The following is a 26830-nucleotide window of genomic DNA, read 5'->3' on the forward strand; positions in this document are numbered from 1 at the left end:
GTTATATTTCTGTATCACTCTAAAAAAGGAATTACTACTGTTGAATGTGCACTCTCAACACTTGAGTTGACCCATCACAGTGTTATTCTTGGATACATTTATCAGTATGAATTCAGTTTCAGTAAAATCAAAAGGTTTAACTCAGGAAGACAAAAAAATACAAAACCCAGACCTATAATTTTTTTGCTTAAAAGATACATAAATACTTCTGTACTTCATCAAAACACCCATAACATGGAATTCTCTTTAAAATATTAATAATAAAGAATATGCTCCATTATACTCATTAGAGACAAGACAGCTGAAATGTCCTATTTTTGGAACATGACTTATGATATAGTAAAGCATACAATAAATTTAGGGTTGTATGTTTTATATGTTAATTTGTTACAATTCACTTTAAAAAACAAGTCACTTTTTGGCTGTAGGATGTGTCCCTGACCTATAACCAAAGTCTTCTGGAGGACAAGATTCCTTTCCCCTATATTAAGTATATTCAATGTCAAAATCTGCATGCCTTGCACTAACATCACATTTGCCATTTAAGACAAAATAATGTTAAATAACAAGAATCCCCTGGAAAATTTAACTTTATCTTCCAAGGTGTAAACTAAATTAGTAAGTACATGATCATATCACAAAACAAGGCAAGAGAAAGGAAGCTAATCACAGATGGCTAGAGCAGAAATGCATGTATATGCATAACACCCGTACTGTGTTCAATTTCTGAATTATAAAATATTCTTTAGCAATGAGGTGTTGCTTTTCCAGTTCTTACCAATTTTGTGTAGTTTTTCACAGCAAATAAGAGCTACAACTCTCTCAGCCAGTCTTGCACAACTCATTGGAGGACCCTATAAACATTTAAATATTTCTTAAAAACTTTGGTTGTAGCACATTACTTATTATTCATGTTACAAACAGTTTAATTTAACACAAACGTTAGGTAAGCAAAGCTTTGTAAAATATTACATCGATGACAGTTTTGTGAAGATATTCAGGCTTATGTTGTTTTTCCACAGAAGCCAAAACTACAAGTTTCTGAACTCAACATACTATTGATCAAAATCTATAAAGGACATTTTCCTATGACCAATACCTAAGTGTGTGAAAAAACAAGGCACTGGGAAGAACATTAAATATTCTTGCCTTTGGAATAAATAGTAACTGCTGGAAAACAGACAATAACAGATACAAACAGGGATCTAAATACAGTTACAGAGCACAATACAGGAAAAGAAAAATTATGTCATTTTCATTACAACGACAAAACAAACTAATTCTAGAAAAGGCACACACACATCTACACCAACATATTCACTTATTTCTAAGCTTTTCCTTCCCCAAATACCTACAACAATTGAAGCTCGAAGAGGTGAGTTGATTGGCAGGTAGAGAGTAGAATAAAACGTATGATCAGGTAGTTCTCGGGTTTTACACTTGGGTGCTAGGTGTGTAAATGGATCACTTGGTAATCTAGCGCAGTACCTAAGTTAACAAAACATTTTACAAATCATCAAAACCTGCAAATTGAAACCTAAAGACATTTCAGTGGAATCCTGCCTTACTGGTGTAAACACTACAGAAGATGATTTCAGGCCATACTGGGCACTGCAAGGGTACACTGCTGACTGATGTTCAACTAACTGCCAAGCAGGAGACCTCCTGCAGTAGTCCTTTACTACAAAGCTGGTCTCTAGAAAGGTGGTTTCAAGGTTGTAACAATGCTATTCCATCCCTGGCAGCAGAGTTTGTATTTGTCTTTGTTTAATCTCCTCAATTTGCTGTTGTCTGATTCCTCCTATTAGTCATGGATCCCCCTGAACTGTAGTCTTACCTCCACACTGCACTCACTTCCCCCTCTCCCAACTTGGCGTCAATTGCAAACGTGCTGATGTTAAACTGTACTGGACCTCCTAATGGCCCATGAGCAACGCCGCACATAAGCAGCTGCCAGCTAGTCTCTGAATCATTATCATTACACCCTTTGCATCCGACTGCTTTGCCAGGTTTTATTTACCAGGTAGTCCACCACAATGGTCTGCATCTCATTAATTTGGACACTAGCGTATTATGTAACTTGCATGGAAAGCTTTACTTAAGTGACTGACATTCACTAATTTTCTCTTGTCATAGAGTCAAGCAAGCACTTCATCACACAGGAGACAAGGTTGGTCAGGCAAAAAACTGTCTTCAGTAAAACTCCTGTTGACTGCTGCCACACACTCTTCCTTGACATGCTTGGAAACAGCTTCCATGAGGACTTGGTCCATGATATCCCATGTGACTAAGGTAAAATTGACCAGTCTGTAGCTCCCCAGATCATCTTCCTTGCCATTTCTGAAGTGGCATTTACTTTTTCCTATCACTGAGGACCTCCTCTAATTGCCATGGCCTTACAAAGATGATATTGACTACTAGCTCCTTTAGAAGCATATCATCCTATCTTGTGTATCTTGTGGACTTGAAGCATAGCACATAAGCTGCACATGATACTTTTTTTAAAAAAAACATGACAACAGATGTTATTACAAATGCGACTATTAGAACTGGAAGACTTCACTACAGTTTCAACAAGTCACTTTTTTTTTTTTAAAGATAGCTTGCCAAGAGTGAAGTTAAAATCTGACTATCCATTTTGAAAACAAATGTTTTCAGGGCAGCTTTTAATTAAACAGGATTAGATATCACTAAATTTATTATCAGAGCTAGAACTTCTGTAGGATAAACAGACTAAGAAACTTTTTGTTTAAAGACAAGAAGTAAAAAGTGAATAGGCTTCTTACCTATTTATGTGTCCAATAGCAGTGTTAATAGTAACTCTTGGGCTGTTCTCATCTGGCCTCAACACATAGGGTGGAAATACATCATCATCATCAACAATGGGTTCTGTTTCAGTTTCATTGGTATCAATAGATTTTGAGCATTTGTTTCTCAGGATCTTAACATTTCAAGAACAGAGCATAATGAGACATTTTTCCTTTAAAACACTATGATAAATTTAACAAAAACAGGCACGTCCCTTTGACCTCATACCTTCTCAATTGCTTTGTATGTCTTAAGATCTTCTTCAAAACTTTTAATTTTGTCTGTATCCGCTAACATGATGTAATTGGAAATTGGTGCTCTAGCTCTTCCTTTTGACTGCACATAGGAACGGTATTCTGTGGGCAAATCAAAACGCACCACCAAGTTGCATTTTGGTATGTCAACACCTTCTTCTACAATACTAGTAGCAATAAGTAGGTTGGTCTCATGTGCACGGAATTTTCTAAGAACCTGCAAAAGTAATGAAGTCAAATTTGAAAGAGTAGTCCAAGACCTGTTGCCATCATCAGATTCATCAAAAGCCAATAAAAACAAGGAGAGTGGAACAGACATTCCAAAAACTTGTCTAAATAGGCAGATACAAAACTGATATAAAACTGTTTCAAAAAGTCTTTTCATAAACACAGCAAGACTATTTATCACAACAGGTAGATTTCTAGGAGTCAAATCTGGTATGTGGAATTACATGAGTCTAAGAAGCTACTACAGCCACTAGCAATGGAGAGGATCCCACCTATTTATTTACAATTTTTTGTTAAAAAAAAAAAAGCTGCTTTCAGGACAGCATATTTTCCAACCATTTTTAAGGTTGAAACATCTGAGGGGAGGGGAAGCACCTTCTAAAGCTGGTATTATAAATACTATTAAGTACTACAATATACAGTGTTAATAATGCAGTTACACTATTTACTAAACAATGCTAAAGACAGGTTTGGGGGGCAGAGGAGGAAGGAGGTTAGGACAACCCAGCCAGTGGTGAGGAGGAGGAATAAATGCGTTTGCTTTCAAAATACGTCACATACTCTAAGTAAGGTCACAATCACGGGGTTTTATATTTATGTCATTTAATGATTTACCAAATTCACTTTTAGCAAAGATTAATATTAAAACCAGCTTAAATGTTGAAAGTGTCAAGAACCTGGATTTTCTTTATAGTATTACTGTACTGCTACTAACCCGATGCAGAAAAATTAGATGGTTGATGATCTGACTAGACACAAACATGATTTTACATTAAGTTTTAATTTCTGTTTGTGTAATGTGACATAGCAATGCCTCTAAACATGGCGTTTTTGGGTTTTGTTTGGCTTTTTTTAATGAAAAACATCTGTATCTCAAGTATTCATATTTGTTAGACCAAGTGTATTCCCTGAGCTTCCAGTGACTGTGCCTAGCCTCTGCCTATTGGTTTGTTTTGTTTTTGAAGAAACACACACACCAAAAAAACCCACCCAACCCACCCCAACAAACCAAAAAACCAAAACCCAAAAGGTTCTGAAGGTACTGCTAGTTTCAGCTGTTTTTCTGGAAGTTACCTCTTCCTGTTTTCTGAATTCTACTTCCATCTGCTTGTTACGAGGCTGGTTCTTGCCAATCCCATGTCCAGTTATAAAATTGCTACTGATGTAAGCCAGTTCTGGATCTTGCTTGCCAGCTTCTTTTATCAACCTAAAAATATTACATGCATTTTTAGAAGTCACACAACCCAGAAAATGGAAGAGAATCTTTTGTTTGCAAGACATACATTAAAAGAAGAATTAAAAAAAAAAAAAAAGGAAGCATGACAATTAAGCCAGGCCTAACACATAAACTGACCTTAGCCTTCTCTAGTTCTAGTGAAAATATCTGTAAGGATAATAAAAGGCAGACTGCGTATATTCACAGCATGAGTGCGCATGCATCATACATATTTCAGACCTCTCATGGCAAAACCAGATATTTTTAAATGAATCTATTTCTCTAAGGCTCCCTCTCGTTAAGGCGCCCTACTCACAACTGGTTTAGTTAATCTCATTTTCTGTAAATGATGACTGATTTTAGCAGAAAGACCTGTAACTGTTCCCTCCAAGTATGTTTCCTCAATAGAAGGTGTTAATTTTCACATTAATATTAAGGAGAATTACAATTTATGCTTTCAAATACATATTCTGTTCAGGTATACTAATGACAAACATTGACCTGTGTTTCTGAAGAGCAATGCTCAGGCTATCCAGTGAGATATTTACTATTTCTGAAACGAACCCAAATGTATGGACAATTGGAGGATTTAACAGAACTCTTTAAAAAGAACACCGAACAGAGAGATGAGGATTATCCATGCTCTCACTTTATTCCCCTACGTTCTTCTTGGTTAGAGAAGCAGAAAAGGCTGGATTTCATAGACAAGGTAAAAGATTGCTCATATAAGTAACACACTGAATCTAGAACTAGGTATTTATGGATTTAAAAGCGTAACTACATTATGCAATCAAAGTGATTATGCTGTAGCATCCTTAGTTGATCTGTTTTCAGCAAGGACAGAACCTGGGATTTCTCAACTGGAACAGGTTTTTGAGCAGGACAGCCAATAAAAATCAAGGGATCATATACAAAAAAATTCCACCGCTTGCATGTCACACTACAGCCACCCCAATACCACTGTGCTGATAGCATATCTATCACATCCACCACAAGGTGCTCCTCATATCCAATGGACAGCCTACCTCTGCATACCTCCAACAGTAATTCAAGCCTTTCCCAATTACACCTCTAGGAGTTCTGCCTCACATATAAGAATGGTGCTGTGCCAGTCCCTAGCTACATGCCTACCACCTGCCCAGTGAGCTGCTGCCAAACCAGACAGAAAATGGCAAAGTCCTCCCTGCCCTCTCTACTCTTAGAAAACTACTGAAGTCTCTTCCCTTTGCCTGGTCACTGTTTTAAACAGAATTTATGGGTGCGTCAAACACCTTGAAAACTTCCTTCCTTTACAATCTGTTAAAACTGGAATGGACAGGGGACATAGGCAAGAGAATGGAAAAGTAGCAAATAGCTTGGTATCCTTACAGAAACAGACTAGAAGGACCCTCCTAAAATGCATATCATTTGTTAGTTCAAGGCTAAACAGATTCACATTTCTATACGCAGCCTAGGCTCTTGAGACAGGCATACTAAGAAAGCAAGGGTTAATAATAACTGGACAAAAACCCTAATTTTTTTTTTATACTTCTTTTTTCCACATGGCATTTCTGTCAAGTAATATCGCTTCAGTTTGAGTACCTGCTAAGCATCTCAAGCATTCCTACTGTATCTCCCTTATTATAGAAATGGACAATTAAAAACATCTGAATATACATTCTACTGTGCACATCTCTGGCAAATTCTTAAGACACGTTCAAGACTTCAACCTTGTGGTTAAAAAAAAGTATTAGTGGCAGGTAACAGGTGTTGTTTTTCCAATAGATAAAAACTTCTGCTTTTAGACCCCTCTAAGACAGCTGAGAGGCACTGCAATGAAAACAGAAGGAAACTCTGCTTTGTGGTTTATACAATATGTGCAGTGGCTGTTGCTGAAGATCTCTAAAGAGACTACCTCTAATTACTTCTTCAGAGAAAATTCCTACCCGTTTCTCCCAGGAAGTATAACACGTGCCAGCGATTTTGCGCTTCCTCAGTCATCATGACCTATGGACTTCATAAAATAGGATTTTGTTCTCTAAATATTACCATTAAAATGTATTTTAAGAAAAATTCTATTTCTGCTTTAACTTAGTTCTGTTCAACAATCCATACCTAGTTATTGGAAGTTTGAGTGGTTTTGATACACTAATTCAAACACTCATGACTTCCTTATTCAGGGGACAGTCTTTCCACCTGTATATACAGCATAATTATAGCTACAATCAGCCGAGGCCCTGGAACTAAACCTACTCAGTTGAAGTGAGCCTACAGGCAGGTTCTCCACTGAAGGCTTTCAGTCTTCTGTCCAACAGCTCAGGCCTGCCTATCAGCCACATATTTTGAGACCAGGTGTGTTACATGAGGTAAAGGAGCATTTTGAAAGTCAGCTAGCTTTCAGAGTGGATAAAAAGTTACATATAGTTTTAGGTTTTGCTGCCAATAACCTATACCAAGGGTCCCTACAGCTTCAAGATGGCAGGATTTGGTTACTTATTCAAGCTAGACACCACATTCTGTCAGGTTCAAGAGCATTTAGGATGCAGTACAGTGTGTAAATCACAGTCTACAAGAATGCACAGTGGAAGAGACTGTAATTTAAATCACATTGATAACGTAACAGAGAAGAAAAAAATTTACAATTTTATTCACTCCCTATAGGATAACAAAATACTTGTTTCAGCTCAGCAAAAATTTATCAGAATCTGCCAATGTTATTTCTTCAGGAGTTGTTAACAGAACATACCCATTTCACTGAATGGCTTTGTTTGATTCATACTGCATATTTATGCAAACAAAAAATGCAAAAAAGGCAAAGCAAAAAGATGAAGTTCACAAAAAACACAAAGGCAAGTCAGCAGATCAAAGAATATATTAAATTATGCACTCAAACTATTGACTCAGGCAAAAAGTAACAACAGAAGGGTCAGGGGTTCAGAAGTATCCAGAATGCAATAAACAAATTTCACAGGATATTTAGCACACTAATACCAAAAACCCAAAATCAAGGCAGGTGAATAAACTAGATGCCATTCATGGTTTGTGGCAAATAGCATTTAACAATTAAGTGTTATGTGTAACTAACATGGATCACATTCGGGAATAAGAACTGATAAGGAACTAGACCACTGCAAAGTATATCTTGGCAAATATTCCAGGGTTTGTATTTTTCTTGGTGGAGACTAAGAAAGTGCTTAGTGTTTAACTGAATAGGTGTTTTATAAACACCAGCTGTAAAAGTAGTACTGGTAAATCTTAAGAGATATTTGCACAAGGGTAAATTTGATTTTCTGTAGACTTGTATCATATAATAACATGATTTAGTAAGGTAATGGTAAAATTTCCAGTGTGTAGGTTAGAGAAGTTTCCAGCATCCATTGCATATATAAATTTAAAGACTGATTAAGACAAATCACTAGATGACTATTTTACAGGCTAAATATAGTATTTCACATTTTGCCTTCTAAAGAAATCAAATTACAAACTTGGGTCCAAAACAAGCCCTTGAGCACAATTTTCAAAGATCTTGCCCCACCTTCCCCCCCCCCCCCCCATTTCACCCCATATAGACATAGCCTGATTCTTTTTATTGTTGTTATTCTTTACACAGATCCAGTATGACCTCCTAAACTAACTTTAAAATAGAGTTCTGAAAACACAAAACAATCCCATACATATTAATAATATTAGCATCCGTGTGCTGGCAGCTGAGTCTGCCTTTTTTTAGTATTAAAAAAAAATAAAAAGCTTTACCTATTTAGAACAACAGCTGTGTATCTTCTTTCCACAAAAATAATTCCACATAAAATATTAGTAAAGGGAGATGGGAAATTAGTCTCTGGCTTCTCTTTCTCCTCAATTTCTTCATCCTCATCATCATCTTCAGAATCACTCCAAGATACATAATTATCCTGATTCCTATTGTTATACCATTCAACACTTTCAAACTGCTGCCGTTCATATGGTTTATATTTGCGCAAGATTTCAAGCAGCTTTATTACTTTTGGGGTTACAAATTTCAGGTCAAGTGAGGCAGGCGAGAAGTGCTCTTCACAGAGTGCATGTATTTTCCTTAGGAAAGTGTCTGTAAACAATAAAAATTTCCTGTGCAGCTCCTCTTGTTCGTGTTTGATATACTTCTGTAGCTCTCTCACCATCATTCCAGCTACCTTATCTGCACACCAGGGTCCCAGAACAACCAACACAGCTCGACAGTCTGACAGTATCTACAACAAATGAATTCAAGTGTAAATTCAAAGAATACATTCATGAACTATTCATTTAACACTGGGATCTTATTTCTCATACAGCACACTCTTTGTAAGGATTATGCAATTGTTCTGTTATAAAAATATTTTGAAATTTGCTTTTGTTATTTAGATGACCTTGGAAACTTTGGAGTTTCTACTGAAGCAAGTTCCCCCCCGCCCCAAATAATTACAACTAAACTTTGAACTTTGTACATTCCGGAATCCAAAAAAAAAGTTTAAAGACTATTTTAAAATTTTGTAGAATGGTAATTTGAAATTCACCTTAAAGTATGCTAAAAAAGGTAATACTTCTTGAGGCAGATAAATAACCAAAGCAGAAATTATTACCTTTCATATTTAACAGAGATCTAATAAAATAAATGCTCTACAGGGCATTTTTACTTTATTTGTTATTGATACTTGCCAGGGTTTCAAAGTATCTAACCAGAAAGCTGTACAGCGGCCATAGGGCAATCTTAGCAAGCCTCACCTCTCAAAGGAAAAAAATAGGGACTTGTATGTGCGGAATACAAAAAACAAGGAACTGTACCCTACTCAGAGAGTACAGCATAGGCAGTTGAGTACCATCAACATCTTATCTGACAGCAAGTTGTTGCCTCCTGAAGACTTAAGTGGTCAAACAATAAGCTAGCAATCCAGAAATGAGGTACATTGATAATACTAACACAAAGACTCATGATTTGGATGTACTATTACAACAGAAGAACTGGGACAGAACTATAACAGTTAGGGTGATACAGTCTTCAGTTACTGCTTTAATTTCACTTCCTTCTTCCCTTCTTTGAGGCAGTGAAGAACAGGTTATCATCCTCTTTACACTATCATCCCTGAAGTTTGTTAGCAATAAGACTCAATTAAGGGCTAAATTGATCTCAATTAACTGTAAGTATACATAGATGCTTGATGCTCTCTAGTGCCATGACAAAAAGCACCTCAAAATGAAAAATCTTTTTTTTTTTTCTTAATATGGGTACCTCTGTCTTCTTGGAGAGCTACTGGATCAGAAAACAAGCACAGAGGGTTACGTGCATGAGAAACATAGCAGTTAATCCACTCTTCTGGACTATGCAAATCCTGGGGATTGCCCCCAGCTGCCAGCATTCCTTATGTACTTTAGCCTATTACATTAAGTTTAGCACAGAAGTTACCAGGACTTCCTTTTCCCATGCAGCCATGATAGGCTGCCTTAGATCTCCTCCTTCCTTCTGGCCCAAATAATCTTTTTCTGGGCAGCATCAGAGTGCTGGCTTTCTAAGAATGTTAGAGGAAACTGGAATACTTTGGGCTGAAGACAGAAATATGCTCTCCAACTTCCTCATGGACTATTATAGAAATGTGACTCATTACTGACTTCTTGTTAAACAGACACTTACATACTGCATTGTTGTACCTCAGGAAGCAATTCCAAACCACAAAGCCCAAGAGGGGAAAAGAGCTGCCTGGGCCCAGGACCCCAGGTGTGACAGGTCCCTGCTCAATACACCATGCCTTCTGGACTCTACTCTGCCATCTCACATGACAACATAGGGGCAAACACACAGAAAGGTTGGGGCAAACTTGAGATTCAAATTCCATTCCAGCAAGGTGTGGCACTAGTCCAATATTGCTTTAAGACAAATTGCAGAAATTGTAGATATGCGGCTGGAATTTTTCCCTGAATTCTTACTTTATCATCTTTTATTACACCTGGGTACAGTTTTTCCAAATACTTCCTGAGGTATTACTTCCTCTTCTGTACTGGATTATTCAAAGGCCATGGGAGATCAAGAAGATGTAAAATTCTTGACTTCAGAATTAACTGCACAACATCAGGGTGCAGAATTGTTTTACTGTCTTAAGCAAATTTGAATACAAGAGTCTCTAATCAGATGAAGTTCTAATCAATGGTTGACATTCAAGCCCCACCCATTTATGAAAATACTTGCACTATTAGCGAGTACAAAAATCAGAAGTGTCTGTGCTCAGACATTCGAGGCTGGCTAGCTTAGAAAGTTTCAGTAATGTAACTTACAGGACAAAAAAAAACACCAACAAAAAACAGTAAGACTTTTATTCCCCAGGTTTTTCACATAGCTTCATGTCCTTACCTGCTTAGAAACTGATGTAGAATCTCTTTCTTTTGAATGTACAGATATGTTGCAGTCATTTAGAAAAGTAAGTGCTTCATCCAATTCCTTTAATAATCTTCCATACAACCCACTTTTGTCAGTATATGGTCCACAGTCTACAACAATCTCACATGGCTGAGAAGTATATCTTAATTGAGGGCAAAGATCAAGTTAAACACAGCTTCTTAAAGTCAGAGCTGTTTCAGCCTGTTAAGGTTATACAGCAAATAACAGCAGCAACATGAAGTGTCTTCAAGTGCATTTCTTTACCCACCATGAATTAGTAATGAGTAGTTACACAGTTAAATACTTTAAAGTAAAAAAAAAGAGGAAAAAACCCAAAAACCAACAACAAAAAAACCAGAATTCCCCAAACCTCCACCACAGTAGCTCAGTAGAACTACTTCGTTCTAAAATACTTACATACTTTTCTAACACACTCCCTAAAAAGGGGGTGAATATCACTATCTTCATTTCAAATATTGGAAAATTTAAGGTAAAACAAATTTAATTTACTTGACCATCATCTTCACTTTTGCTTTTCCAAAGTGTACTCTTTTGATACACCAAACAAATACAATCCACATAATGTAAGTTTAGGTCTGTATATACGCTTACACAAGTAAAGTAATACTGTTCCTGAATGGCAGAGCTGAGGGAGAAATTTTTAAGCGCAAATGGTTCACCCAACTTCAGAAAAATGCATTTAAAAACACACCTGTTCCAGATCATGAAATAACCATCTTTTGACTTTGTCTGAAACTCAGTTCATACAACACAGAATATCTAGTGCAAGAGAACATGCTACATATGAATCATTTCACACTAATTTTCCTCTGCAACAAGTCATCACATTATCACCACCTTCATTTAAAAATGACAGGATTTCACATTCTGTAAGAACATAGAGGAAAACACCCACTTGCTCTGCAATTTACATAGCTTTTACTACTTCCTCTTATCTCCCTGTTTCATCGGCCTCTACATCCAGGCTACTCATGGCAGGGGGGAATCATGCATCTCTTCTGGCATTAAGAACATCTTGTACTGTGGACATTGCAACATGTTTCTAAATTTAACAGCAACATTATGGCATACACTGAACATGAACCAGTTAACTCTCCAAACCTAAGACAGTGCACTTCACAAGTTCAGAAAGGTGTTGTGGAATGTGAATTTTCTAGGTTGTTGTCGGGTTGGGTTGTGGGTTTTTTTTGTTGTTTTTGGTGTTGTGGTTTTTTTGGTGGTTGGTTGGGAGTTTTAGCTGGTTAGGTTTTTTGGGGGCTTTTTTAGTTGTTTTGTTGGGTCTTATCTGTCTTGCCTTTTTAACAGCTACAGAAAATTTCTGATTATCAAAGGCCAATCACCCTTTGTGCTTAACTTTAAGGAAAGATGTACACTGGTTACTCAAAGTAATTTAACATTCCCTCCCCATCCCAAACCGAAGCAATGGCATCACATACAAACTTTTCTAAGATTTAGAAGAGGAAATATTTCTACTGGTTTATTCCTCTACCCAAATGAAAACGCAGGCATCAATTTAACAGCCATAATTGTACCACATACCTGTCTAAGACCACCAAATCAGTTGCAGTTTCAGCATTGCTCTTTAAAATTTTCTCCAGTTTCTGGATCTTCTCTTCTAACTCAGCAGGATCACATTTCCCATTTAAAATAGAAGCTGTTAAACCCAAGATTCGAGGACATGATGGATAATCCTCACAGATCTGTGAGGTAAAAGAGAATGAAATACCTTAGGACAGTTACCCAGCAAATCTACCATCAAGCTAGCAGAGTGCAAACTTAGATGCTTAGCTAGAAACTAGTATTTCAATAGCAGGCATTGGAAAATGGACCAAACATTGAATGAGTATTTTCTGTTCTATTGACTGAAGTTAAACTAGAAATTGAATAACATTTAACAGCAATAATCTTTAAAGGTAAATATTTACAATGTGGGAAAATATAAAGACAAACAGTTAGCATTGCACAGAATATTCTTGCCACTTTTACAATACACATATCATACCCCCACACCATGTGAAAAGTATCATTAAAAAAAAGACATATGCTCCAGTTAAATTTAGAGAGAGAAACCTATATAATAGATGTCTCTCCAAATCTCATGTTCTATAAGCCAAATACCACTTGGAGCCAAGAATATCCTAAAAGAGCCCTAAAATATTTTCAGAAATCAGTATTTTAAAAGAATAAAAACTGATTAGTTCATCCATTTCCCAAATTAAAATATTTTAAAATCAATGAATTTATAAAATTCCCCTAATTCCATAAATACAGCTTCTCTTCTGTTAATGACAGATTTTCTTTAATCCCCACTGTACAACACCATAAAGACACTATTTTTCTATCTCATAATATCACTGAAGTCTTAATTCATTACAGTAATTTCACAGTCCCAGAACATGCTAATATGGTCCCACTGGTATTTTCCCTTGGTAGCAAAAGCTGCTTTCAACGGTTCCCATTTCTCCAGCCCTCCCACCTGACGATGACTTCTCAACCAAGTATTAAGACATTCATGTAATGGAAACCCACCTTCATAATTTCACGGTATGGGTGATCCTGGATTGCAAGATGGCACTCATCAAACACCAGAAGATTAATATTTGACAGGGATAGATACTCATTTCTCAAAACAGTCAAAGCAACATGACATGTCATAACCAGAACCTAGGTTGGAAAAAAAAAAAAAAGTTATCAATGTAAGAAAAGCGCAAGCTTCTCATCAAGCTTAACTTACTGTAGGCTCTGCTTACATTTAGAGTTGATACTTAATACATTACCTGATGCTTAGAGAATTCCTGACTCCACTTCTCTTTTGTCCATGATTCAGTTGTCTCTAAACTTGAATACTCTCCCACTTTAAGATCTGAATGTGTCCTGACAGCTGACACTTGTTGAGCAACTTGATTTGCTTAAGAAAAAATATTTTAAAATCTCAATCACATAAAGGTCTTTTTATACATTAATTTTCAAGACGTGTGTCATCCTACCTAGGACCTTGTTTCATAACATAGCTTAGAATAATGTTAAACCAGGTATACACAGCAACTTCCTCCATGTAAAACCACAGCAAAGAAACAGTGGTTAACTAAGCTGCACTTCAGAATCAGTATCTAATTTTAAAGCAGGGAACGGAAGATGTTAGAGATAAACAGGCTGTATTACATGGATTAAAAGCCAAAGATGAAAGTTAATCACATTCTTTAATCAGTTTAGCATCTTTGTTGTTGAAGATTTTATGCAAAAGTTTCTCCCAACTTTTCTTTCACACAACTTTTATTAAAGAATATTCCATGGAAATATTAGCAGCATGTTGAGGAACTTGGTATACTTTTCCCCTTACCTGAGTTGACCAAGAACACAGTTCTTTTCCCATTTTTGTTGAAATCTCCCCTGATCTGATAGGACAGCTCTTTAGTGAGTAGTACTGCAATAAAAGTCTTCCCTGAGCCAGTGTTTAAGCAGACTATTGTATTATGATCCAAAGCTGCTTCAAGCAGTTCAACCTAGGTTTAAAAAAATAATGTCCTTAACTTGTAGCAATGCAGTGAAAAAGCTGACAAAAAAAACCAAAACAAGTGGTAAATAAGCTACAGACAAGTCAGTAGTATCTCTAGAAATCCTTCCAGTGCCATAGAATTAACACCTCTCTTTCATAACAATGTATTGTAATTCAAAAAAATATTAATACACACTATATATAGTCTAGCTTCTAAATCCAAAATCCTCGAGTATCACAATTTGCTGCTATTTTAAGTAGCTTTCTAACTATATCTTTTTAATAGATGATTTTGTTGCTAGATATATTGCGTGAAGAAAGAAGCTGGAACTTTTAAAATCTAACTGTATATATCACTTCAGCTAAATAAGCAAATCTTATTAGCTCAAGGTGATCTAAGCTTTTCAGTAATACTAACCAAATGCTAGCTTTCAGGCACCTCTGCAGTGCAGAGAGAAGTGAAATTCTACAACTCAGGAGCAGTCTTCCTTAACAAAATGAAAATCAGAGTGCCCTCATGGGGTTTCTGACATTACTGAGCTGCTTTGACCAATACGTGAACCAAAAAAATCAAGATTTACCATGTAGAAGACAGAAGGTCAGAGGGGGAAGGAGCCATGACAGCATGCATAGAATCAAGATACACACTAATGTTTACTGTATTTGTCGCTAACAGCATTTTGCAGAGAGCAGCAAGAGAATACTCAGCTTAAAAGTTGTTCTGCTCGTTAGAGCAAACTAAGAAGAGGGCATGGGGGATATTACAAATGTAGAACATAGCCAAGCTAAAGAAAAAAAAAAGAGACACAATTAACTCCCAACAGGTGGAACTGTGAGAGAGACATGCCTAGATTGTGTGCAACACTGCACATTCTCCAGCTGCTCTGGTTCTTTTGCTATTAAGTTAATGGATTTAATTGTACTTTTTTCTACCATCACTGTATTAGTATTATCACTAGTACCTGATATTTTCTTGGCGTGTAAATATTATCATGAATTGCTTCTTGTTGCCATGGTAGTCCAAAAAATGGACCCATTGGGGAGGAAGCAGGGGTCATGAGCTGCAGTCCCGCCATGCTGAGGGATTGCAAAGCAGGGCTTTTCATTCATTCATCCAGTGTTTCTTTCATTGCATTTTTGTTCCAGCACAGCCTACTATGAGAAGAAAAAGATGGTATGAGATACAGACACAATATAAAGGAAGAAGAGAAAGTTTACTCTAAGTAAAGGACATTACTTGATTTTAGTTCCAGTAAATGCTAAATCTCATAGTATTTTCAGCAGAAAACGTTAATTGTAAATTTACAGGCACTTTTTCACATAAAGATGCATGTTTATCAAAAGTACCAAAGACATTCAAAAGGAACTGTACTTTACGGGGCAATGTTCATTCTAGGCATTTGAATTTACGCACATATATTCCAGAATAAAGTCCCATTTATATTCTGACAGAATCCAATTTAGAATATCTTTAAGAACAAATTTTATAAAATAAAGCTGTTTTAGCTTTACTTCAGGAAAGAAAAATACTGATTCTTCTAGAGCACAGTCATAAATAAGTATCATATTTTCCATTTATTCTCCCAACCAAAAAGTCCTATGACCAGTTAAAGCTTTACATACATACCGCCCAGGAATTTTATTCTAATCAGTGGGAACTACACAAGAACCTCTGCCTCTTCAAATCAACTGATTCTGATAAGGTTATCTATTTAAGGAACTGGCAGAGTATTATAAACAATTGCTGATGACTCTGATAAGGACTAATGGAGAAAGAGACCCTTACCAGGTTAACTACCAATTTCCAGAAAGATATTCTAATTGATAAACAAACTGTTCTCAACTTGATGACAATTATGCCCTGGAAAACACTTTCCTGCTAAGGCTATTGAGTCCTCAACACTGGGTTGTTTTTTTTTTTTTAATGTTTGCTATCTGTCAGGAACGATTAAAGTAAATACAACAACAAAATCACTTCTGCCTCACCCAGGGAAACCAATTAAGGCCTGACAATATAGAAAAATATTGCTGAAGTACAACACATACATCCTGCATCAAATCTAACAAGTTTTCAATACTTCCTCCCCCTTCAAATCAGATACACACCTTATTCAAGGAAACAGTATTTTCAAATTAGTTTTCTTCAAAATTCCTAGATGCTCCATATTCATTTTAGCATCAATCTCAAACTGATGTGTAAAATTGAAAATGCTTTCAAATCTAATAATTTGTTAGAAATAACATGAGGAAAAGCTAATTATCACCCTATTGCATAGAAATGTCATTGCTTTTCTATATAAAAGAAAAGTTGGTTAAGTTTTGCAAAAGGGCAGTATGGAAAAAAAACCAAAAACAACCTGACAAAAGTATGATACGGTGTCTAACAGAAAATATTAACCACTAATGATTATGAGAAATAACTGCTTTGAGATACTACAAATAAAGCAATAAAATTTTAAAACGTATTCATTTATTTTTATACCAAGATGAAATTTTATTTACCATAGTCTTCAACTAATAAAACACTATAGCTCTTTGTTGTATATACGTATTTTTAAGTTAAATATTATAATAATTTGGGCCATACCTAAACACTGATTTATATGCTAACTTAAATAACAATAGGAAGATCTGACAAAACAGATCAAACTGATTCTCTCTAGTTTTCCATCTCAGGTGTATCTTGTAAAATAAAGAGAAGGCAATACATTCAATTACATGACCACTCCTCTTACAGATACATGCAAGTAATGCCCCTGTATAGAAAGTGGCCAGAGATAAAGCTTTGTCTCATTTTTTTCCAAAGGGGTAGCGGGAATCCTGAAGGACAGTGTGGTTAAGTTGAAGTAACTTTGTTCTGTTCCATATTAAAGAATTATTTCTCTTTTGAAGAGAAACATTCAGTAGTAAAGCCTTAGTGAAAGAGGGTAAATCTAAATTCTTGATCTTTGGCTCAGCAATCAATGTACATCCACCTTTGCCAAAAATAGTATTTCTTTACTAAGAGAACTGTGCTGATATTGTTGGAATCTTGTCTGATATATTAATTTGAGCTTTACAGAAACTGTGAGGGTGAGAAGACTCCAGAAAGAAAAGATGTATTCGAATGTCAAAAAAAAAAAAAAATGTACATTTTCACCAGACATACTAAAGAATGCTCTCAACGTTTTATCTGATTTTTTTTCCAGTTGCTTTTGAATGCATCTCCAAACCCATGCATTTTTCTCACTTACTTTTTAAGCCCAGTAACCTAAGCTACCATTTCAGTCTAAATCTTTCAGAATATCTAAATATATAAGGAGGATCAATACTATATTGCTTTATTTAGCTGCAAATAGAAAACAACACAGTCTACACACATCATAAGATCAGTAATACACCATTATTCATTTCAGTTATAATACAAAGACTCCTGTAGGTTTTTAAGTTGTTTTTATACATTTCAAACAATGCATACAAGCACATGTAGGGTCTGTTTAGCACTTCAGCTACTAACTTTATAGAGCATTGAAATCTGGCACAACTAAAAGATGTTTTGGTTCAATCCCTCTTTGGAACTAGTGGCTTCATGGCTGTTCCTCCACTGGGACTCCAAAGCTCTGTGCCACAGGAGACAACCAGCAGTAAAGATGTGTATGTGGTATACAGCTACGCATAGCAAAGATGATCATCCTTAACATTCTCATCTACTGAGCATTTGCACATCGAATGTGCTACTCAGATCAAATCAGTCATGTGGCAGAGACAGTAACATGAAACACAATCTTCCCCAGCCACTGGTAGAAAGGACCTGGAAACTCTAGGCAGTGCTAACATAAATGAAGCTTTTCTATGAACTGACAGCTTCGGTATATAAGAGCAGGAGAGAAGGGAGAAAACGTAGGGAAAGATGCGTCATCCCCAACCACCTCACTCCCCCTCTTCCCCCCCGCCAAGCATATAGCTGAAACTCCTCTTTAATATATCTAGTCACTCTTTTTATATGCCAATGAGTATCATGTTAGTTGGTAACACAAATAAAAAAATCCTTTTAAGAACACAAAAGTACCATGATTACAACATTTCACTGAAATGGCCTCAAGCATGTTTCTCTACTTGCATATAGCAACTCATGTGGAAATAAAATTAATATTTGCTTTGTTTAGAATGAGATCTGGTCATAGCCAACATAATTGCTCAAGACTAGAAGGGACCAGGAAAAACACCCCAAAACTTATGCGTAGTAAAAGCTAAGGCTGATGGCCCAATCATTCTTGCATCTAAGCCCAGCCACTTCTATTTTATACATCACTTTAGATCAGCAGTGTCTCCTCTTTGTTTACTGCTCCACCTATTTCGTGTTTCTTTTCCAAATCCGAAGTACAACCTTGGGAACATACGAAATAGCTACATCACAACACCAGGAAGGAATTAAGAAAAGAAACCAAACTTATTTGAGAAGGTTGCTAATAGAGGTAAGCACATCTCCTTTGCTACGCACTTCATGACAGTGATACTAGGTTAGCTACCCCACTGCAGGAAGCAAGGGGATTTATACTTACGCATGGTTTCAGCTTGATCCTGAAGAGCTACGAAACAACATACACTCTAAACTACAATTCTGGTTTCTGTGTATCTTCATGAAAGACCTGCCCTAAAGTACAATTATCTCAAGATCAAAAAGCATTCTCAAAAAAAACCTTCAAAGTGCAAAGGAAGAAGTACTTGCACATTTGTAACTTTAAAAGTACACGTATGCAAAACAGCATTGCCTGCCACAGCTAACCATGCCATTATTACCCTGCAATCTGACAACAACAAAAATAATTTGGCTATCATAAACTGCACAATTAATTAGCAAAATAACAGAGTTATGCTTACATGAGGCAGAACGCACTTGAAATACCTTAAATTCCCTCCTGCTGTGTGCTAACTCAGGTAAAAAGAAAAAGTTCTCCTCTCTGAACTATCACTGCTACTTCCAGCTGCGCTAAAGTTCCCTAGTTCTGGCCTTCCTTTGTACTGGACATACAAGGTCTGACAAGATCAATGTCAACGTTACTAGAGGAATAAGCCAGAATAACGAAGTAATTGTATCATTCTAAGTCTCTATTTCAGTAGCAAGGAAAAATATCAAGCTCTTCAATAAAAGAAAAGCAGTACAGGACCAATAAAAAGGGAAAACACATCTACTTGAAGAACAGGTTTTAAATTGAAAACATCTGAGATGTAACTAACATGTTCAGAATTTGTGGACAGAAGTCAACTGAACCTAGCTAACTGAAACTAGCTTACAGGGAAGCAGAAAACACCCCTAACTAGTCCTGCTCAGCCAGCGTGAGTAACAAAGATACATGCTAAGATGTTCCATCTTTATCCACTACATTGTTTTGAAAATTGATAGGACAAGGAACTGTAAGAAGCCAAATTTGGAGGGAGAAACACAGGAAACAAGCCCTGCTTCCTCTAGCTTCAGACTAGGTTTAAGAAGCTAGACAGAGCAGCACAGTGCCCAGCCTTATCTTGTTCTACTGAAATAATACTGAAAGGTCCAGTTTTAGGGACATCAATCTTGATAGTTTTAAGAGCAAAATCCACAATTTTATGTTGTTACTTTAACGCACATTTATACGAACAGACAGTGAACTGCAGAGCTAAAACTAACCCCTTGTTCTACCACTTAAAAAACCCTTCATTTCAGAAGGGCAGAAGGTTGGGAATGAACCGCCAGCAACATTTAATAGCCATTTCTTCCAGTGTACAATAATTCTGGAACTGTGGTGTAGGTTTTTCAGTCACAGGACTATATCCAAGTTGAAGGAGTCCCTTGGTGCACAAAAAAATTTCCAGGTTTACTGCACTAAGGAATACAAGCCAAACCAAGTAGGGCACTTACCACTCACTCGGAATAAAACATCCTCGATCTAGTCCTGCTCCAAGGATTGTTTAAAATACTTATGGAATGATACTCTGAAGTAAACAGAGGAGAGACTAGAGACGGGGGATGCATCTTTCAAGTTTTTACCACCGTTTGCACACATAATGTGTTATATTCATACAAAGTTAACGCAAAACTACAAGTATCTCCTATTAACAACAAAATGCTATATGCAGGGTATTTCACCTGCTTTCTTCTCTAATGTTAGTTTGTAAATCTGTACCCAGTATAACCCTTGCAATACAAAAATAATTTCTAATGCTGTACATTTTCTTTTTTGTCCAGGAATGCCTGATTTATTCTCTAAAAACACTCTCAGCATCAGCAAAAAAAAGTTAGCTTCAACAGGTAGTGGTGGTAAATCCACTTACTCTTAAGTAAATAAATCACAATCTACACAAAAAATATTAATAGAATCTTGCTACTTGAATATTCTCTTACACAAACATCTGAAGAATCTGAATATCGCATTCTTTGTATTAAGTTTTACTTTCAAATGCTACAAGAAACATTAAATTGCTGAAATATCTAATGCAAAAAATTCTTACTTGGGTAATGGAAGAGCAAATAAAAAGAAAACCATAAAATATTATAAATATGAAATAGAGTAGAAAATGAATGTAAATATTTGCAAGATGTGAAATATTCACTGAGGGTGTTCCACACCAACTACCGCAGAATTCTGCAGTGAAGTGACTTCTACTTATCCTATAAGCATTCAATGGCAAGAATTGTTTTTGCTCAAATGAAGGTCAACATACAAGTTTCCTACACCCTGATTTCTAAACCTGTTTTAGTAAAAGTATAGGTTTTTAAAGGATTTGACTTTTCCTATGATAGTCCAAAAGCATTACAAAGGTGTATTTTGTGAATATTACTTCAGTTCTTTTAGAGAACTTAAAAAACCCAAAACACACCCACCCTGTTTTTATTCGGAGAAAAAGTACCCAAAACTCAAACATCTCAGAAACAAGTAAAAGAGTTTCATTTTTATGGGACAAGGTTTTTTCCCCCTTCATTTAGCAGCCGATATCTAGGATATTTTGAAAATTAAACATTGCGATTTCTGCTCCCAACTCAAGATTAAAAGTTTCTAAGCGACATCATTTGGCCCAGAAGTTCTAAAGTAAGGAAGTACTGTCAAACAATATTATTCAATAAGACAAATCAGAAATTTCTTATATTATGCTATGTTTAACATACAACACAGCTGCATGAAGGACTCCTTATCAATTATCCTTCAAAGACCTTCACCACGTGCATTGCCTAACAGCAGTTTTTATATTTGGTCTTACAATATTCTTGGGGGGGGAGGGAATCATACTTCAGATCTGTTCCCTTTCAAGGAGGGCAAACAGAATGCACAAATGCTTACACAACTCAAATGTAAGCATTCCTATAAGAACCGGCTTCCCTGGTTTCCCTAGCACAATCATCCGTATTTACTGTGAATGTTCATCCTGAACTAGAAGGATTTTATTTGTTCTATCTTTCAGACACTGAACCACTCTAACAGCACAAGCAGAATATTAGTCTCTAATAGCATACCAAGTCATACCAAAGCAGCACAGGCTGCTTTCTGTTGTTCAGAAAAGTTTCATTAAAGAACTTATTAAATCAAGATTACACTGAGGCTCTAACATTTGAATGAGCTGCTTCTGAAGCATTTCTACAAGCAATACAGTATAGTTAATGGCTGGAATTCCTGGCAGACTCCTCCTAAACATCTGTATATAGGAGAGAAATGGAGTACAACATGACACTTAGCAGGCTCAGAAAAACACACAACCCCATAAATCCTTCACCTAGTGGTCAGTCACCAGTATGACCAAACCTGGATTTGAGGCAAAGCCTAATAAACACTTTCTGTGGCAGTTATGCTAACTCTATCAACAGAGCCAGCAAGATACAGATCACATCAAATTTATGCTGCCGTACAATGTAACAGTCTCTAAAGCAAAAGGATAATACCACTATATATCAGTATAACATACATGGGCTGTACAGCATTTACCAGTACAGAAAAAAAAGTGAAAACAAAAATCAGTTTTCTAGCATATCTATAGTGACACCAGTATAGGAGGCATTCAGAATAAAAGTTTAGAAAGGGAATGTTTCTCCTTTAACAAACAAACATGCAGCCATGGTCTGGAAGAAACTGTTTCATTTTTTAAAACAACGTGTATAAGGCTCTGTGCAACAGTAGTTGCTTAATCAGTGGTGCAGAACTGGTTCCTCTGATTCCTTTTACCTCCTGAACAGAGGGCAAAAGATGTGAAGTGTATGGCAGCTAAGATGCAAGGCAAGGTGAGGACCAGTGAAACTAGATACATTTCTGTCTTTGCTACATTATCAAACCAATTATCAATTTTTCTACCACATAGCTTTAACTGGATAGCCTCTTTTCCTGTTTTTGCTGAACACATAGTTCACACTGAAGCATACTGTTGAAACTAAGGCCATTTACTTTCCCCACCATTTACTTTGTATCTCCTATCTGGAACAACATATAAATTAAATTCTAATTCCAACCCTTCGTATCTTCCCTCTTCCCACTTTTTTAATTGATTGTATTTCACCAACATAAAATCCACAAGAAATATTGAAACACACATACTGCCTTTTAAAAATCAGAATACATTTCTAATCATATTCAGCCTCATAAGAAATATCAAAGCACATGTTTCATGACAAACGTCTTTATCCATACCCTTGCTCTACCTAACCATCTATGGATAAAATAAAGTAGCTACTTCCATTATTCTTTCCAAAGAAATCCACAGTAAATTTCTATAACCTCACACACAGAGGTTACTTTATGGTCCTGAAGAAGCCTTAAATATAAAATAGGAGAATACAGTGAAGTGATAAGTAAAAACCTGCTTCTCCCATACTACAAAGCATAGCCTTACCGTTTTAATTTCCGCAGTCTCTGCGTTTATGCTTCCCGAACTGCATTTTGACATCATGATATCAGCTTGTAGATTAATCACATAATTTGCAAGCTTCGGCTCTTAAAAAACAACAACAACAAAACCTATGAACAACCATACAAATGGTTTGAAAAGGGAACTACAATAGCAGAGTGAATTGTGGCAATTAATTTGCTTATAAACATTTAAATGTGTCAACCCTACACGATAACTTGCTGACAGAAAATGAAGTATTTAAGTCCATCTGGAACACAAATTATTTCCGTTTAGATTTAGAAACAAGAATTTAAAAGACAGTGATTTAAAAGCTAATTTTTGGTAGTTTAAATGTGGAGGTAAACTTCCCTAATCCTATCTAGCAGGTTACTGTGATGAATGTTAATAACTGGTTCACGTGAGAAATACAGTAGTGTTATGTTCTACACCATTTTACTATGTTCTGTATAATTGGACTGGTTTTTCCCTACACATGTATTTTCATTTCACTTGACCTAAACACTAAAAAAACAGAATCCAAACTTCTTTGAAGTATTTCAATTTGACGCAGCAAATAATACAGTAAACTCATGAAAAAGCAACAGCCATTTCTTCCCAAGTACATTAACACGTGTTTTTTAGAAGTAGAAATACTGTGCAATTAATTTAGCTATACAAGTAAAATTAGGGAAGATAGTAATTCATGACAGAAGAATTTCATAGATATATTAGCCATTCTATAAAACTAGAACTTAAAACAAAAATACTGTATCTAAGCCAATCTACAATGTTCTCAAAGCTCTAAAAAATTTACATTATATATTCACTTAAAGTATGAGTTTTCCCAGACTTAAAAAGATATTCTGAAGTCAATTTTTTTTAAATCGATACTGAAAACTTAAATGCAAAATGGATCTTGATGAAAATTTCTACTTCAGTTTCATAAAGTTAACAAGAAGGACACTCCCAAGATTACTTCAGTATGTTCATTTTTACCTCAAATGCTGATGCTGAGCTTTTCCAGAGTCTCCAAGCCTGTAATTTTGTTTCACCCTAGGTAACCTAAAAGGCAATATAAAAAGAGAGCATTTTAACATGAACTGCCATAAAAATCAATTGTGCCATGTGGTAGTCTGCTTTCTTGCATTTTAATATTTAGCTCTGTAGCAACAGCACAAGGTCCTTCAAAATCTAATTATCATATGTTCTTTTTTGGCTAGTCATACAGACAGTCAGTGTCTGAAAGATCAGCCTTCAAGTGTTGAGGAGATATTTGCATATTTTGTTTTATCTGTTTAAGTAATTGCTAGCTGAGTCCAGCTAGATTTACAGTTTTCCTCCCCTGTGCTCCCTCTCCATGTTTCACCTAATACACTAATGAAGTGCTGAAGAAACTTGTGTTTTTTCAAAAGTGCTGAATGATATCTTAAAGAATGTATGATTTTTGAGGAAACAAAATAAACAAACAGTCATTATTTTATTTTACAAGGATATTTTGGGAGTACAGCACAGAAAACCTGATGAGTACTGTATTCATGTACAAAATAGACCTACAAAAATGTTATTCCCAGGGCTAATTTTTAGATTCATGTTTGCACCATACACACGTTTTTCTGCACAAAATACAGCAAAATGCTGATAAGATGTAGCGACTAAACTTAATTTTCATAACATGTCCCTGCTATGCCTAGATTATTTGCTTATTCACCACCTCTAAGACATGAACCAGAATACGTACTCCGCTGAACCAGAAAATAGCCTAACAGAACACTGTATTTTTACTGGAGAGGTGACAGAAATACACTCCACTTCATGTATGCAAGAAAAGCGGAAAGGAACAACATAGCACTTGCTAACCCCACAATACAACAAATATGAAAAGCGAAAGAAGATTCAACTCTGTCAGTAAAGCTAATGCCATATATGGCTTCACATAGCAAATGTACTTTATTCCCTAATCTTAGATGGCAAACAAAAAGCATACAGATCAGCAGGTAAGATCTGGGAGAAACAAAAAAAGTATGCAATTCTCCACCAAACCCAACAATTTCCTTTAGCACATCAAAGCGGTAAAACAGAAGACTGCAGCTTTAATCGACTGGCAGACATGAATTACAGTAGGCCCTTTTAAGGCCGTAGCCAACATAAAACCAGACAGGCCGCATTCCTGAGATGCAGTCAAGTTCTAGTACAAAACAGAGAGCTTATATGACATTAGCATCTAAATGGTGTTGGTGCACCCACTCAGACAAAAGCCTGTTGCAGTAGGCGGCCAATCCTTCCCGTCTGCGGGCCAAAGGCATCTGCAGCTCGCCAATGATCCGGGCCAAACAATGGACACACTCGGGGTCACCACAGCCAGCAACACAACCAACCCCTCCAGTATTTATTAACTACAACACTGGAGTCCAATCTAACAATAGTCTTTTACCACATTTAAAAAAAGTTATATATATCTCGTTTTACTCTACAACAACTGGGGATCTTGCTAGAAGAAAGCAAAACTGACAATTTAATTACATCGACATTGCTAAAAATTAGATTTCTACAATGTCTTCTATTGAACAGTAATGCCACCATTTAAAAAAAGGTTTCTATTAAGAGCTCAGCATTCATGTATTCTGTCTAAAGATAGAAGGTGAGAGTTCCAAGGTAACTAGCCATTTTGAGTGTCTAACTAGCCATACCATAAATATCAAATACTCAAAAGAATAAAGTAGCAACATGAAAAAAAAAAAATCAGTTCTTATAAAGACATCAAGAGAAGCATCCAAGAGGTGACATACCAGTCACTTCTGCAAATCTCCAGTGCTCCAGCAACCTGCAAGAGACCACTAGTTACCTCTGCAAATCTCAGCCAAGATCTTCAAGTATCTCAGCTATTTGCTAATACAAAACCCAAGTATCCAAATGTATCAAAACATATACAGAAATTATCAACATGCTTTATTTTTATTTCCTGGTTTTGTAATTCAGTACTTTCAAATAATCTTATTAATGTGACAACTAATTGTTGTTATTAAATAAGATTGTCAGAAAAAGGAAGACTGAAATTTTAGAACAGACCTACTGACACACTACAGGCAACAGTCTCAATCCAACACACAGACTATCAATGTTCTTGCTCTTCAACATCTTCTACAGTTAGAAATTAAACAACTATTCCCTCTGTCCAAATAATGATGTTCATATTTAATTAAACCATTTTTCTAACTGTTAACTTGAAAATGAAGTTCTTATCTTGCAAGAAGATCTATGCAGTTGGACTCTCAAGCTCACAACAGAGTGACGATGAAGTGAATTATCTTCATGCAAATACAAATTAATTCCAGCCTGAATCAAAGTCCTGCAGCATCAGTGGGGGTAAGGTAAAAACTACAGTTATGACTGGGAGGAAGAAGCTTGTCTGGGCTGGCATCCTGTCTCTCTATAATTACAGCTGGTCACGGATGCTGGTGGGGCGAAGGGGTGACCAGAAAACGTGTTACTCCAGCAACCTTATATTTCAAATATTTTTCTTTGGTTTATTATGGTACAAACAATAAAGTTAGTCAGAAACCACAGTACAAGCTCCCTACTGCCTCAGATTAACTCCAAAACAAAATACTCTTAGCATC

The 26830-nt window shown here is 36.2% G+C and overlaps 1 protein-coding gene across 6 annotated transcripts in view; it reads right to left on the reverse strand.

The window, feature by feature from the left end:
- Window positions 1–26830, reverse strand: part of DICER1 (dicer 1, ribonuclease III) — a 69033-nt gene that overhangs the window by 26229 nt on the left and 15974 nt on the right. For 3 of the 6 annotated variants that reach the window (XM_064460681.1, XM_064460679.1, XM_064460682.1), the window contains exons 2-15: window positions 24210–24275; window positions 23217–23317; window positions 15350–15542; window positions 14232–14394; window positions 13669–13799; window positions 13421–13555; window positions 12431–12591; window positions 10844–11012; window positions 8239–8711; window positions 4365–4497; window positions 3037–3279; window positions 2787–2941; window positions 1356–1488; window positions 779–854 (exon numbers count right to left, since the gene is read on the reverse strand). In XM_064460681.1, the coding sequence (XP_064316751.1) occupies window positions 779–854; window positions 1356–1488; window positions 2787–2941; window positions 3037–3279; window positions 4365–4497; window positions 8239–8711; window positions 10844–11012; window positions 12431–12591; window positions 13421–13555; window positions 13669–13799; window positions 14232–14394; window positions 15350–15493 (2116 nt within the window). In that variant the 5' untranslated portion in view covers window positions 15494–15542; window positions 23217–23317; window positions 24210–24275. Of the gene's footprint in view, window positions 1–778; window positions 855–1355; window positions 1489–2786; window positions 2942–3036; window positions 3280–4364; window positions 4498–8234; window positions 8712–10843; window positions 11013–12430; window positions 12592–13420; window positions 13556–13668; window positions 13800–14231; window positions 14395–15349; window positions 15543–23216; window positions 23318–24209; window positions 24276–26830 lie in introns of those variants that run through there. The other 3 variants (XM_064460680.1, XM_064460683.1, XM_064460684.1) reach the window with 3 other exon arrangements.

Source organism: Phalacrocorax carbo, chromosome 9, assembly GCF_963921805.1.
Source record: "Phalacrocorax carbo chromosome 9, bPhaCar2.1, whole genome shotgun sequence".
Classification (NCBI taxonomy): domain Eukaryota; kingdom Metazoa; phylum Chordata; class Aves; order Suliformes; family Phalacrocoracidae; genus Phalacrocorax; species Phalacrocorax carbo.